The sequence below is a fragment of the Musa acuminata genome, chromosome BXJ2-10 (assembly GCF_036884655.1).
Source record: "Musa acuminata AAA Group cultivar baxijiao chromosome BXJ2-10, Cavendish_Baxijiao_AAA, whole genome shotgun sequence".
NCBI classification, from domain to species: Eukaryota; Viridiplantae; Streptophyta; class Magnoliopsida; order Zingiberales; family Musaceae; genus Musa; species Musa acuminata.
The window spans coordinates 1,621,922-1,637,312 of NC_088347.1; the positions used below are offsets into that span (position 1 = coordinate 1,621,922).

The following is a 15,391-nucleotide window of genomic DNA, read 5'->3' on the forward strand; positions in this document are numbered from 1 at the left end:
TTATTATTATTATTATTAGTAATTTTTTAAAAATAAGATATAATTTTATTATTTATAACTCTTCGATACTAATTTTAATTTTTTATTTTCTATAATCTCTGAGCATTGCTCATTGCTCTTTTTTTATCATCATCCAACGCTCACTCGACGGTCGACGCTCGACGGACGATCGATGCCTCTCATGATTAGAAGAAAAAATAAATAAATAAAAATATTTACATCAAGCTATATTAGGAATATTAAAAATGGGTTCGTCGATTAAAATGTTAAGAGATATATTCCGAAGAAAAGCTTCCCGTGATGAGTCCAACAACAATTACTAATTACTCAGTGGCATATTGGTAATTTAGCACTGGTAGAAGAGATATATACCTGAACGGCCACCGTGACTCTCAGTGGGGATATCAGTTCTCGTTAGGGTTTTGCAGCGGCCCGCCGGTTTTTTTCTCAATGACTGCCCAAACGCAAGAAGAACTCCTCGCTGCTCATCTCGAGCAACAAAAGATCGACGTGAGCCTTCAAATCTAAACCCTTGTCCCCATGCTGTTCCTAAATTGATATCTCTTTCTTTTTTTTGTTTTTCGTTACTGCTCTTTGAACCTACTTTTTTGTTCACTTCTCATGTTTGAAATGTTAAAGATGTGATCTTTTTTTTATCTTGCTTTGAAAACTTCTTTGAGTTAAGGCGTGGGCCTTTTATTTTTGGGGTCAGTGTTTGAAATTCCTTTTTGCTGTATTCTGGTGATTTATGCGTTTTGAATTGAGTGTTCGTTTTAATCTTGTGTTTAACACGTTAAAAATGCGATCTTTTGTGATCGTGTTTTGGAAAATGTTTTCGATTCGTGTGAGATTTTTATGGGCCAGTTAATGATTCTGTTCGTTTTTCTGTTTTCTTTTATCAATTTCTGCGCGATGAACTGAGTTTCTGTTACGACTTAAGTGTTTGGAACGCTAAAGATATGATCTTTGACATCTTACTCCTGAATATTGCTTTGATATCAGTATGTAGGCGTGAGATTCTTATGGGTCTGTGGTGATATGTGGTTGAACTGGCACTTCAGCAAGGAAAAATGTCTATTTTCTGAGAGATTAAACTGATTCAAATGCGTTCGATTTCTTAATCTGACATCTCGTGTTGTCCTATGTTACGTTAGGGGGCTTTTAAAGAATCAATGAAGGCACGTAAAATAAATGTTACTTTAAGATAATTCTCATGACATATTCAAGGTGGATATCATCAAGAAACAAATTGTAGCAAGAATACTGCTAGGAACATATTAAGTTCCACGGTTTGTCTATAGGTTTGATCATATCATGTTTCAGTTGAGGTATTAGAAGAAAGTATTATGTGGGAGATTTTTTTTTGTTTGGTGTAGCAATGCTTGTTCTGTTATATAAGTGGTTTCCTCCAATGATTTGGTTAAGTAATGTAGGAATTGCATATTTAAATGAAAAAAAGTATGGCCCGGGAAACACCATCAGTTCTGGACTTTACATAAATATATGATTGTAGTAAACAATTTTTTAGCAGGGGAATTTATTTTATTGCTGATCCAGGCTGCCAGTGATATTTGGTGCCTGGAGGTTTTCTTATGTGAGGGTTTGTGCAATACGTTTGGATGTTATCTAGTTGTTATGTGGTAATGACAGACTTCCAGATGAGTTCTAATTGATAGGTACATTGTCTGAAATGGTCTTTTGAGGGAGTGATTCTCTAAATTTGTCAATGATATCCTAATTTTTATTCTGGTGTAGGTTTGGTAACTTGTATGGTGAAATAATGTGATCTTTTCATGGGGTTTCATGGTGGTCAGGTGATTCTTAAATTTTTGCCAAAATAAGACACTTGATACCCTTTCATGGTTCTACTTGTCCGTGGAATTGAACTTTTCTGTGAATGCGCCTGTCATAGTTAAAACAGGATGTAAAATCATTAATTGTTCATAACAGATCCTTGTATTTTGTACAACATTGCTTTCATCAGAGTATTATCCTGTTGATGCCCTGCTGTAAGGATTATGTTGATTAAGCAATTGGCCATATCCCATAGATCATATCGAGTCAGGATTTGTGTCTCAGCTGTTATTTAGGTTTGTATTGATATTGGTCATCTATCTGCTAGTGAAATTCTGAAATTTGGATCACTATTTTGTCCGTCATGAGGAACTATCATATACTGTTCTCTGTCTCAGCTCTTAGCTTGATTTGTATTGATATTATCTTCTGGTACCAAATATTTTGATATTATATCTCATTTGTTGGTCTTCTATATTGAACTACATATGTATTATCTCCAGCGAGATTAGCCTTATCAAGGGCATCCTTACAGAATAGTAAGACCTAAGGTTACACATATAGATTGTAGATGGATCGACTCGAGTAATTTCTTAAGGTCTCTTATAAACTGGGTTGGGGCTCATTCTGAAATCTATGGTAGTAGTGCAGAAAACACAATTTAAGACATGCTAATATGCCAATCAGCAATACTAGCTGCCTGTTAAGCTTCTCTTTAAGCATCAGGGAAGTTAGTTCTGCTGCTTCTATTATGCAACCATTACTAAAGTCTATTTTTTTGTTTCTATTCATCTGCTAGTATTCATATGAAGATGTTTTGTACTGAATATAATGTTTGCCATTTATTTTACCGGTTTGCATCTAGTTCTATAAAATGATCAAGAGGGATGTGTTCCCTTTTGATCTGTTGACTTGTGTCAAGGATTGAGGGTTGTATTGGGTGTTGTACCATTCTATCCTTTGTATATACGGATATACAACTTTATTGAGAATATTTTTGAAACATTAGTTTGTAAAAGCTCAGGCTACGAGAAATTATGTTTTTCTGCTCTATAATTTCTGCATTAAATACTGGTGTTTATTGACTTGAAAGTATTTAAAGATTGATACCTGGTCCACCCGATAGTTCTTTATTTGTGGAATTTCTAATTCAGAAATATATGTTAGATAGGCATCAGTGTAATTAAACATCAAATTGAAAAGAAAATTTAAGCAGTTGCTAAAATTTACTAACTGGTTCTTTATAGTATTCTGTCATATGATCCTAGATCTAAAACTAATGCACTTTACCTGTTGTTTATTGCCTTGTATTTTCTCTCTTATATTCTATTGATCAGCTAAATATATTGTATTGTATCTGAATCAATATTTGAATAAAAAATGTGCATTTATCTAATATAAGTTTTTTCTTTGAAGCCTGATGAACCTGTCGTTGAAGATGACGAAGAGGAGGATGATGATGATGATGAAGATGATGACAAAGATGATGCTGAAGGTATGCCTGCTTTCTGTATTATCTCTGAGAACTTTTGAGAAGACTATGGTGTATTTTAGACAAAGTTATATCTTTAATATAATGAGGGGTATTTTTGTTCTTTTCTTTTTCTTGTTAAATAAATAATGGTTAAGTTAAAGTTTGGGCCGTATTGTCACGACCTTAGCTGGTTTTGCCTAAGGCGTGCGGCACCCTCGCACGTCCGTCCGCAAAGGTCAGCCTCCCCGAAGCCTCCCATTGTCCCTTAGGACCAATAAAAGAGAGAACGGGTTAAAGAGAACGCCTCAATCGGGATCCACAAGCAAACATGTCCGAAATACACTTCATAGACAATGCAAGTTACAAACAGACTTTACAAGCTCTGAATAGTTGCACAACAAAGGGTAAAATGGTCAATTACAGACCGAAAAGCTCTCGCTCGTGTCCACTTCACACAACCTTTATTTACAAGCCTAAAAAGGCCACCAACCCAACTAACATGGGACTATTTAGCCTTCGGCCGCCCCTCTATCTGCTGTACAAGGCATGAACATGCCAAAAGACAACGGACAGACATAAGCATTACATCCAACATCTTGTTTAGAAGTTTGTCCGTTACATTCTCCCCCACTTATCCCTTCGACGTCCTCGTCGAAGCCTTTGTGAACACTGCAACTCTTCGCCTTTGCTGAGTCTTCAATCTTCTGCTCCAGCTGCAATGCGCCTCCTGGCTCCCAGCTGCTCTCCGCTGCTGTTTCTGAGTAGTCGAACCTTTGATCCGCCATGCTGCTTCAACTCACCAATGACTCTGACTCTGGTGTGGGGGGTTGGCTGAGTTGTGTTGATCCTTGTTGATTCCTGCGGATCCGCCAGATGAAGGAAAAGACCATCTTTACTGCGCCAGTTTCTCAAAAATTCCACATGTTGCTTGAACTGGGTGGATGCTTGTTGGAGCTTTAACGAGCATCGCCTCGCAAACTTCTGAAGTTTTGGGTCCTTCCTCCACAAAATCTGCTCATTGACTCTTCTTTTAGTTAGTTGTCACATCCAAGTAGGTTCGCATCACTTCCGCTTTCGATTGGCATTTCGTTGGGAAATGAAGCGGACAATCTACTCTCAGTAGCACTGATCACCGCTGGTGAGGATTTGACAACTATTGTCTTCCGTTATCTTCGAAGGGTCTTTGAACTTGTGCAGAGCTCCTCTGCTGGATAGATAAGAGAACTGGGGTACTCGGTTTCGCCCATTCTCTTAAGAGTTGAGAAGGCAAAGGTTACTTGACTTCGCCCGCCTCCTCGAGGTTGTACTTCATGCATCAAGCTGGTTACTAGCCTTCGCCTGCTCTTTGCTCACACTTCTGAAGCACTCGAAGTGTTTGCACTCCTTGCGTTGAGTTAGCTACTGTGATTCACCTTCTCAAAGCCATTGAACTTCTGGAATGCAGGAAGTTTTCACCCCAACTTGGAGTAATTCTCTGATAGATGAGGTCGCCTCTGGGATTGTATCGTCTTCTCCATCAACCCTGCCGCCTACTCCACTGAGTAGCAAAGGTACAGCACCGCGTACTGCCTGCTTCGTTCCTTGGTCGTGCACTCTTGCATGACCCGAAGTCCTTCACTTACGGCTATCTTGATGAGAAACTTGTTGACATCGGTCTTACGAAGTTTCTTGGCCTCTGCCCTTCAGCCTTGTCTCAGTACTTGGAGATTGCCTTTGCATGCTCCACCTCCTCGGCTCCTTTCACGACCAAGCGCTCTCCCTCCGTGAGAGCAAGGGATCAATGACTTGCACGGAAGTCCCGCCTCTGCGGTACCATGGCGCTGCCATGCCCATGGCCCTACTATCCGTCGCCTCGCCTCTGTATCCCTTTTCTTCACAATCAGTAGAGATGTCTCCGTGGCACTCCTCTGAGTCCACCTCCATTCTAACTGATGCTTGATTTTTGGGTAGCTAAGTCCCTCTGGACTCATCGTCGCTTCCTCGCCCCTTTCGACCCCCTGCTTCAACACCTTTGTGTTCTCCAAGCAGTCCGTTTGGTCGATGGAAAGACAGACTGCAACTCCCATGCATGGCCTCTGCCATCACGTTGTAGAGTTTGCACCGATTCTGTTCTCCTTAGCTTCCTTGGTAGCAACGTTCGCTTACTCGACCTTGTCCTCTGACTTGTCGGGCTCCCTTAAGCGAATATGAGCTCTGGAGAAGTCCAACTCTCCAGCTGCTTCGATCATACCTCTACATGATCAAGTCCCTCCCATGGAACTCACTGGTACTTGCATTCGAACTTTTCCCTTGGTGGAACACAGCCCCCATATGCTGATGACCAAGGCTTTCATCCGATGCAAAATTCGATGCACGCCCGGAAGACCCGCCTCTGCGGTACCATGGCCTTCACTCCTTGAATCCATAGCCCTTCTTGTCGTCGTGTTGTTCATCGAAGTGGAGCTTCCAGTAACTCCCGATCATACCTCCATATGATCTCATCCCTCACGGGACAATGTCGTGTGTGTCGCATTGCCACGAACTGTTCCACCACGATCCGCTACACCATGTCGCCTCCTGGTGACATCTCCATTGCATTCTGATCTTTTTGGAATAAACTCGAATTGTGAACCCTCCATGTGTGGCCTCTGCCAATACATCGCAGGGTCTCCTCCACCTTCGATTTTGTTCACTCCTTTGGCAATCGACCTTCATCCACCCACTCTTGGGTCACACCTAGATGAAGCACCACTCTAGGGCAGTCCGTCGCCTAGTAGCTCCCGAAGTCCACCGACTTCACTGTAGTTTGTGCACCATTGTCTGGATCCTGGGCCTCTGCCCCTACCAGCACAATCTCCGCTGCGCACCGCTTCCTTCATGGCAACTTGAATGGCAACACTGTGGCATATTCTTCAAGAGTACCCGCCTCTGCGTCATCTTGCCCCGTGCTAAGGCCTTCTGAACCCAACTTCGCCTCCGCAAATTGAGTCGCCTTAGTTCCTCCATCAAATGCTCCTCCGAGATAAGGTGCATGTGCCCAGAAGCTCCCTTCGTCTTTGGCACCATGCAAGATGAGTCCGCTCCGTCAGAATGAAGGACCCATGGAACAACATGATCCTACCCTTGCCTCTGCAAGAGTTCATGTCTTTGACCTCTATCTAAGGAAAGCACTGTGCTTCTGCTCCATGTTCCAACTTCTCTGCTGGCTCCCTTCATGCGGCTTGGGTACTTCGTCAAGTTACACCCAAGTTGCTCCGCTCCTCGTTTTTGCATTGAGTCGATGGTGGCCCTCGCGCCCTCCATTCCACGGGTCAGCCCTCCCTTGAGTCCGATCTCATATCGACTCTAAGTGTGCCTTCATTTAAGTTGCTTCAGGTTGCTCCCCCACTTGATCTCGCAATGCATCCACCAATGCATTCTCTCGAGCGAGATCATGCGACAACTCCTCGCCGCTTGCTCAGTCCATCGAGCTTTGTGAAGTTGTTGTTTGTGAGGTACTCCTCCTCAACATGTGAAGTCCGTCTCACATGATTCTCCCTCTGGAGTGCCGAGACTTATCCCTCCTGGATAACTGTCCCGTTGGAGCAACATCTCTCTTCGTTTCGGAGACCACCATCCCCTTGGACTACTCCGATCTGCTGAACAAACTGTGCATTGTTCTGCCTCCTGCAGACGCACTTGCTAGATTGCGCCTCCACGTCAATACAACCACCGCGGCACCCCTCAAGGCCTAGCAACATGCTGAACTCGTTGCACACTTCAGCCTCCTCCGGACGTATCCTTCGCATACCGAAGAGAAAGTTTCAATGCTCCATGGCGCCGAGTCTCGGTCGCCTTGGGATGGCCACGAACATTCCATCGTCCGCATACAAGCCCATGCATGAGTACCAAATTCTTCGAGTTAGCAATTCCCCTCACCTCTGTGAGCTTTGCATAACTCTTTTGGTCGTTGAGCAACTCATTCCACCTTGGATGGTCTCATTCTTGCCAAGCGCCTCGCTTGCCTAGAGCACCCTCAAGTATAGTTGTCAACGTTGAGCCGTAGCTCAAACTCAGCCATCCCAGCCTTTGTGCGCTCCGCATTCTTCCAAGCTTGTCTGTTCTCGTGGTGCCTCTTGCGCGAAGGGTTGGCCATTCCACTGAATGCCAATGTTAGATGCCCGCTCCTTTGAGCGACTCTTTTCCCTACATCTCAATGCCCGTTTTCCCTCAAACGGTCGCGCGTGTGCTGACTGCCCTCGACGCAGCCCCGCTAGGTCCCCCACGTTTGCATGTCAAGTGTTTCTATGAGTGCTTGTCCCGCTCTGATACCATATTGTCACGACCTTAGCTGGTTTTGCCTAAGGCGTGCGGCACCCTCGCACGTCCGTCCGCAAAGGTCAGCCTCCCCGAAGCCTCCCATTGTCCCTTAGGACCAACAAAAGAGAGAACGGGTTAAAGAGAACGCCTCAATCGGGATCCACAAGCAAACATGTCCGAAATACACTTCATAGACAATGCAAGTTACAAACAGACTTTACAAGCTCTGAATAGTTGCACAACAAAGGGTAAAATGGTCCATTACAGACCGAAAAGCTCTCGCTCGTGTCCACTTCACACAACCTTTATTTACAAGCCTAAAAAGGCCACCAACCCAACTAACATGGGACTATTTAGCCTTCGGCCGCCCCTCTATCTGCTGTACAAGGCATGAACATGCCAAAAGACAACGGACAGACATAAGCATTACATCCAACATCTTGTTTAGAAGTTTGTCCGTTACAGTATGTCATATGATTACTGCCAATTTCTGATAAATGGCTCCTTACTTTCCCAGTCTTGGACTCGTGTATTTGGAATTTGCTTCACTTTGGTGGTCACAAAAATATTTAGTAACTCATTTCTGCATGCTGTAATTTCCATATTCATGTTTTCTTGTCAAGCCATTGGTGATTATTTATCGTGGGAACTGCATAATCAAGATTAGACTCAACTTAGATTGATTTCAAATTGATCAGAACTTGAACATTCTTCTTGGTATTGGCCTACTGAAGATTAGTAGTATTATCTATGAAAGATGGATAGATTGATTGCTTTGTCTTCCCAATTATATTCTTTAAAAAGAGTAAAGAAAAGAAAATAATTTTTTTGTGAGCTGCCTTATAGATCTTAACCCTATGTCTTATCAGTTTGCAAGTAGTTATTTAAATCTAAAAGTCAGTTATAGCAGTGTATCCTGATCTTATTCGAGGCTCATTTAATTTCCCATAGTTGTCCACTAAAACACCACTATTGTAGAATAGTATGGTTCTCATATATATATGTTGCGCTGTTCTTTCTGCACTAAGTATTTATGGTACATCTTTTAGGCGTTTGACAGTTGGAGATTTTTGCTGAATGTACTGTGAGCTTTCAAGTGAAAGTTGGTAACAAGGTTCTGTAATGATGCATTTATTTTACTTGCCATCCTTCTTTCCAAAGGTTCCACTTTTCTCGAGGATCCCATAGTTACATATTGAGCCTACATGATCATGGTTGTGGGTTTCTGATAGAAAAATGGAATGGTAGATTTTTTTGTTCTTTTAGCTTGAGATGGTTTTGAACATATGCCATTCTTGTGTATGTTTTATGGGTTATTTGTTTACCCTATATTCTCTTGGACTTTAAAAAGTTCGTATGATATCTCTTTAACTATTTGTAGGGCAAGCAGGTGATGCTTCTGGAAGATCAAAGCAGAGTAGAAGCGAGAAAAAAAGTCGAAAGGCTATGCTGAAGCTTGGTATGAAGCCAATACCTGGTGTTAGTCGTGTCACTGTGAAGAAGAGCAAAAATGTAAGTTGTGGGGAAAATTTGTACAATTTTATTTCTTGCTTTAGAATAGAATTCTAAAGAAAGAAAATTCTTGTGATACCTCAGATATTATTTGTCATCTCAAAACCGGATGTTTTCAAGAGCCCAACCTCAGACACCTATGTCATTTTTGGAGAGGCCAAAATTGAGGACCTGAGCTCACAGTTGCAGACTCAGGCCGCGGAGCAGTTCAAGGCCCCTGATCTGAGCCATGTGATCTCAAAACCTGAGCCATCTGCCGCAGCACATGATGACGAAGAAGTTGACGAAACTGGGGTGGAGCTGAAAGACATCGAATTGGTGATGACCCAGGCTGGGGTTTCCAGGTCGAAGGCTGTCAAGGCACTCAAAGCAGCTGATGGTGATATTGTCACTGCTATCATGGAACTTACCAATTGATGTTTGAAATATCTAGAAAATGTTTTTGTCAGATCCTGTTGGTCAGTTTGTGTTTCCTCGAGGATATATGTGCTGAAGCCCGCTTCATTTGTTGGCTTGGGTGGTTTTATGTTTTTATTTATATGCTGTAGTACTAATGCGCTCTTATACTGCCTAATTATATTTGTTTGCTTGTGTTTTCTACTACTTGGGTGCTTCGGGGAGTAGGATTACTAGCAACTCCTAGTTGGCCTCCTCAGGGTCATGTTTTCATTTTCCACTGCCTATTTTAGAGATATGCATTATTATTTTCAAATGTCAAGATGTGTAATTTGCCAGAGCTGTGACATAAAACTGGGTTCATCAAATAACTATTTTAAAGATATGCATCTTTATTTTATCAAATAACTGTGTCATCAGTTATTTGATGAAATCAGACCTCATGTCATGGTGGGTGCCATTTCCCGCCGCTCTTTCCTTGCAAATCTATCAGATGTCTCCACAATTGTTGATGTTCCACGGTGGTCGTAATTCACTGCCAGATGCTTTGCTGCATTGAAATGACAGGTGACTTTGCCACGTGAGAGAACAAGATTGTGCACGTAAATTACTCTAATCATTGTTTGAACTAAAATTATCAATATAAAGTTTGAGAAATCTTGTGGGCTATTAATAATTTTGAAACAGGAAGCTTGAAATTACCAAAGTTAAAAAGCTTTCTTGTTTCTCCTGTGTTAGCCTAATGAAGGTAATCATACTGGCATATTATATCATTTTAGCTTAGTTTGCACGCTTTGTAGTCTGCATGACATCGGTGTCGAAGATAACATGCGCATTCTCTACTGGCATGTCTGCAGTCCAATGTTCTAAAAGGCAGTCACAATGTTCAGTAGGCTCAAAGTGCTGCATACAATGTAACCTAGAAACTTGAAGCGATCCAAACTTTTATGTGATCTATATAAAGAGCACGAGACCTAAAATGAAACATGAATGATGATGATGTAGCACCATCAAGGTGTAAAACATGCCCCATAGCAGATGATGGTTTTTTGGCATGCTGAAGCTGACGCTGAAGAGGTAATCTTGCAAACTGAAGTCATACTGTATTAAGCACTCCAAACACATCTTTTTTTGAATATATAGTTCAATGAAATAATTATGACCCAAAATACTTGTAGGTCCAAATTGTGATCCGTTCAAGTTTCAAGAAACTTGTAACATACTGATAATGAGTAAAGAGGGGTGTTTGTTATATATCATCATGATTCAACTTTCTCCAAGATCAGAATTCTCCCTTTATTTTGGTGCTTTATTTCATGTTTTATTCGTAGGTAGGTAGGTAGGTAGGAGATGATTCATCAACCTTACAAGTTAGTTTCTAGAAGCTTATTTGGTAGACGGGCTGCTTGTTGGGATAAAACAGGCCAAAGTTCTGCTCGATCCCTCCAGCCTTCTGGTTCTCGTTGAACATCTCGAATATGTATGCCTCGATCTCCTTCCCTGGTCTCCTCGGCGTTCCTCCGCCAACATGCCTGATCAAGTTCTGGTTGTACGTCTGCGCGTTGCTGGTGCTCGCTTCGGCTCCTCCGCCCGCCGACGGCCACCCGCTCTCCGACACCACCACCGCCACGTTCGCCCCTCCCACTCTCTCCAGCGCCGCGAAGACCGCGTCGACGATGGCGTCGAACAGGTTCTGATAGCTGAATCGCCCATCCTGCACGACGACGCCGGAGGCCGTGAACAGGGCGTAGGGCAGCGAGATCTGTCCCGGGTTGCCGGTGTAGCTAAAATAAGGGTACACATTGACCAGGAGCGGCGCTCCGTTACTCGCCAAGAACTGCACGATGGGGCTCAGGTACGCCTGGGCGGCGGAGGAGAAGGCGCCGGCGGAGGGAGGGTAGGACGTGCCGAGGACGCCCGTGTCGACCGCGGTCGAGACCTTGATCTGGTTTTGCAGGCCAGCCGAGGACAAAGCATTGTAGATGTTGCGCATGGCGGGGAGGATGTACTGCGCCAGATCCGATCCGGGGATCAGCTCGTTTCCGACAGCTATGTATCGAAAGGAGACGCTGGGCCAGTAGGCGACGACGTTCCTCCGGATCCAGTCGCCGGCGGCCGAAGGATTGGAGGCCAGTGACTGCACGTCGGATCGGGGGACATCCAACAGGACTTGGATGTTGGAGTTCCTGAGGGCTTGCAGGGCGGCCTGGTTTGGATCGTAGAGTCTCATCCTCGCGATGTTGTTGGATTTGTAGAGACTGACCACCTCGCTGGGCGGGGGAAGATTGTTGCCGAGCATTCCGTAGCAGACACCAATCGATTGCACTCCTGCAGTAGAACACATCGGAGACTTAGCTGTGGTGCTCTATGGAAGATGATCAAGCAAATTGGTCGTGCATCTGCAAGTGGAGTAAGACTAATCTGCATTGAAAGGACTACTCATTTTATTCAGATAAAGCGAACATACGTGTGAATTATACCAAGTTTCTACCTATAATATATATATATATATATATATATATATATATATATATATATATATATATATATATATATATAGCATTGTTTCTAAAATCAATTAATTTTTTTTATCCGTTAACCAATAATCCCAAATATTTAAACAGTTACATATGAGCTAACTCAAGTAGATGACGTAAGCCAATCAAGGAAAAGAATATTGCATGAAATAAAGAGAGCAAAATGCAGGTTACAAGTTTTGAAAATATAACCTACCATGATTAAATTACCAAAAGCTTGAACTCTTATAAAAACCCTAATAAATTTGTAAGAGCTAACAATCAAATGTATAATATGAGAGAGAGAGAGAGAGAGAGAGAGAGAGAGAGAGAGAGAGAGAGAGAGAACTTGTTGGAACTGCTACAAGGACTGAAACCAGCAAGGCAAAGCCTTTTATGGAGAGAGAAGCTTTTGTTGCCATGACAACAACTCTGTCAAAAGGGTTCTCTTCTTCCCCGCTGAAATGGTTTGTGTTCATCAACATGCTGTGTTCCTACTCCTTATATAGAGGTTTCGACACAGGCATCATCCCCTCAGGTCTACCCTCCTCTTGAAACTCTTGGCTTCCTGATAGAAGAAAACGAAAGGCAACAGCTTGTTCTTTCTCCCCACCATCCTTATCCCTTCCAAAATTCTGGATGAGGACTTGGAAGTCTTGTTCCATTTGGAATATGGGTCACAAATAGTGGAATAGATTCTTGTCATCACATGTCCTTGACCTAATTAAGACGATGCATCGATCAAAAGAGTTAAAGATGGAAGAGACGTAATCAATGCATGCATCTAATCAACAGTCTTTAAGATGAGGTCAGGTACATTTGCAACTTGCTACCATCAACCATTTTCTCATGCTCAGCAGTAGTCACCAGACTGAACAAACCGAGTTGGTCCGTCAGTGCGTGAACTCTTCCAATTCCACATTGATGGAAAATTTGGAGTGCTTACACACCTAACAGCCATCATAGTTTATCATCAGGAAGGGAGAATATTGCTCACACGTTTGATCCTCGACTCCCAGGGGATAAGCCTATAGTTGTGGAAGTCACACCAAGCTGTAAACTGCTGCATTGATTAGACATGACTTCAACAAATCAATTTTCCTGTACATGTGTTCAAAAATTTCAACCTTATGGTTTACAGTTTAATTCATTAATTTCTATGTCCCTACCAGACTTTAATGGCTAGAGAACTTTTTTTTTTCCAATCAGATTAATCAAATTATTATTATTATTTTTAATTAAAAATAAGTGACTAAGATGAGATTCAAACTATCAAGATTTTTATCATCTAAAATAACTGATACCTACCTTATTAATTTTATTAATCCAAGTTACGGAGAGTACTCTTAAAATCGGTTCGGTCATCAATCTCAATTACGGATATAACTCGATCTGATTTTAGTTCGAATTTTAGCGTGCAACAAGAATCTTGTCCAGAGACCACTGATATTAAAAGTCAGCTAAGGTTGTGGCAAATCTTTGTGTTCAGAAAAGAACGTTGCTGGGAGAGAGAACCTCATTGTTTAGAGTTGCAGTTTGAAGGATTATTATTTATAGTGAGGATTTGATTAAGTGAATATTTTGGTGTTGTGCTTTGTGATGACGGAACAAATTTAATTACCCTACTTTGTTGTTTCTATCGTGTGGACGGTGAAAACTACCTTTGACATATTTGCTTTATATGTCAGCCATATGATCTTCAAAATTAAAATAACTTTAGATGGGAGAAGAATTTTGTATTCAATCTCCAAAAATAGAGGAGTCCGGGAATGTTAGGCTAAATACCAAACAATAAAAAATTAATTTAATTTAATTAATAAAATAAAAAAGAATAGATTTTAGAATTCATCCAAAATCATTATCAACTTTTCTAAGGAATGATTTTGCCCCTTCGTGCAGATTTATTGTTGAATCCATTCCCCAAGATAAGTTGTAGTATCACAAGCACAAACAGAACAACATTAGAGAAAATTTAAGGAAAAGATAGAAGAGAAGATTTTTCACCATTTAAAACCAAATAGCTGATTAAAGATTTGACTTGGTTATATTATTTTTGAATTAGCTTAGAAGATAATATAAGTTTTTCAAGACCTTCGTTTTTTGGACCAATTTTTCAAAATAGGTTTCATGCTTACGTGGAACCTCAAATTCAAAACAGGTCCGACAATGGATAGAGGCCAATGCTTCTAATATAACAAAGACGAGTAATAAAAGAAGAACTGTAAAGAGTACATTACAGAAAAGATGAACCAGAAGTTTAGAGAAGCTTCAAGTACATTCATAATTGTTAGGATCGAGAGCACTAAGAGAGGGGGGGGTGAATTAGTGCAGCGGAAATCTTTCAGCGATTTAAAAACGAAAGCTACGTTCGTCCGATAAAAACGATTTCGATGTAAAAGCCGATTCTAAGATTACTTAAGATTAAGCACAGTTTATGTCTAAGCACAGTTTGCGTCTAAATACAGTTTGCGTCTAAATACAGTTTGCGTCTAAACGCAGTTTTGCGTCTAAACACAGTTTTACGTCTAAACGCAGTTTTGCGTCTAAACTCAGTTTACGTCTAAACGCAGTTTTACGTCTAAACGCAGTTTGCGTCTAAAAGTAGTTTACGTCTAAAACACAGTTTTATGTCTAAACACAGTTTGCACAGTTTGCATCTAAACACAATTTTGCGTCTAAACTCAGTTTACGTCTAAACGCAGTTTTACGTCTAAACGCAGTTTGCGTCTAAACGCAGTTTTACGTCTAAACGTAGTTTTACGTTTAAAAGAAGTTTACGTCTAAAACACAGTTTTATGTTTAAACACAGTTTGCACTGTTTACGTTTAAACGCAGTTTTACGTCTAAACGCAGTTTGCGTCTAAACGCAGTTTTACGTCTAAACGTAGTTTGCGTCTAAAACAGTTTCAAAGGGATCTAAACTTAGAAGCTAGTTCATAAAAAGCGCAGAAGACAGTTTTGCAGAATCAAAACACAAACGTAAGTTGATCGTACGAAAAACACAGATTTACGTCTGAATGCAGATTCGAAAAGATCAGCACTTAGAACTTGTTCGTAAAAACGCAGAGAGCAGTAGTTATGTAGGAGGTTTGCAGTAATGATAAGGTACTCGAAATAAAAGCAAACCAGAGATTTAGAGTGGTTCGGTCAGTCTTGACCTACTCCACTTTTGGCTTCCTCCTCCGACGAGGTCACCGACGTCAACTAGCTGCCTTCCTTCAATGGGCGAAGGCCAACTGCCCTTTTACAGTTTCACTCCTTTTGATGGGCTCAGGAGACAACCCTTACAAAACCTTTCTCTCCTCACTTTACAATTCAGAAGCTTAAAGAACAGAAGGAGGAGACTTAAAGGCTTTACGACAATTTTGAGCTCTTAGAATCACAGAAAGAATCAAGATTTCGGTGTAGGTCTATATCGTTT

General features: G+C 41.5%; 2 protein-coding genes across 2 annotated transcripts; one reads left to right on the top strand and one right to left on the bottom strand.

The window, feature by feature from the left end:
* Positions 1-385: 385 nt before the first annotated feature.
* Positions 386-9,658, top strand: LOC135624240 (nascent polypeptide-associated complex subunit alpha-like protein 1). Its single transcript, XM_065127654.1, has 4 exons — positions 386-510; positions 3,211-3,289; positions 8,928-9,058; positions 9,143-9,658. Exons 1-4 carry the CDS (start codon positions 451-453, stop codon positions 9,473-9,475), a joined length of 603 nt encoding a protein of 200 aa, XP_064983726.1. The 5' UTR covers positions 386-450; the 3' UTR covers positions 9,476-9,658.
* Positions 9,659-10,683: 1,025 nt separating this feature from the next.
* On the bottom strand, positions 10,684-12,478 carry LOC135624241 (glucan endo-1,3-beta-glucosidase-like). The gene is made up of 2 exons (XM_065127655.1): positions 12,320-12,478; positions 10,684-11,782 (listed from the first exon to the last, which is right to left on the bottom strand). Exons 1-2 carry the CDS (start codon positions 12,453-12,455, stop codon positions 10,833-10,835), a joined length of 1,086 nt encoding a protein of 361 aa, XP_064983727.1. The 5' UTR covers positions 12,456-12,478; the 3' UTR covers positions 10,684-10,832.
* Positions 12,479-15,391: the final 2,913 nt, after the last annotated feature.

Bases quoted from the DNA above. Each gene is read 5' to 3' on its own strand.
- LOC135624241 (XM_065127655.1), bottom strand. From the start codon at position 12,455: ATGTTGATGAACACAAACCATTTCAGCGGGGAAGAAGAGAACCCTTTT. The intron at 11,783-12,319 runs GTTCTCTCTCTC...GTTCTACTGCAG, and splicing joins CCTTGTAGCAGTTCCAACAA to GAGTGCAATCGATTGGTGTC.
- LOC135624240 (XM_065127654.1), top strand. From the start codon at position 451: ATGACTGCCCAAACGCAAGAAGAACTCCTCGCTGCTCATCTCGAGCAA. The intron at 511-3,210 runs GTGAGCCTTCAA...TTTTCTTTGAAG, and splicing joins TCGAGCAACAAAAGATCGAC to CCTGATGAACCTGTCGTTGA. The intron at 3,290-8,927 runs GTATGCCTGCTT...AACTATTTGTAG, and splicing joins TGACAAAGATGATGCTGAAG to GGCAAGCAGGTGATGCTTCT.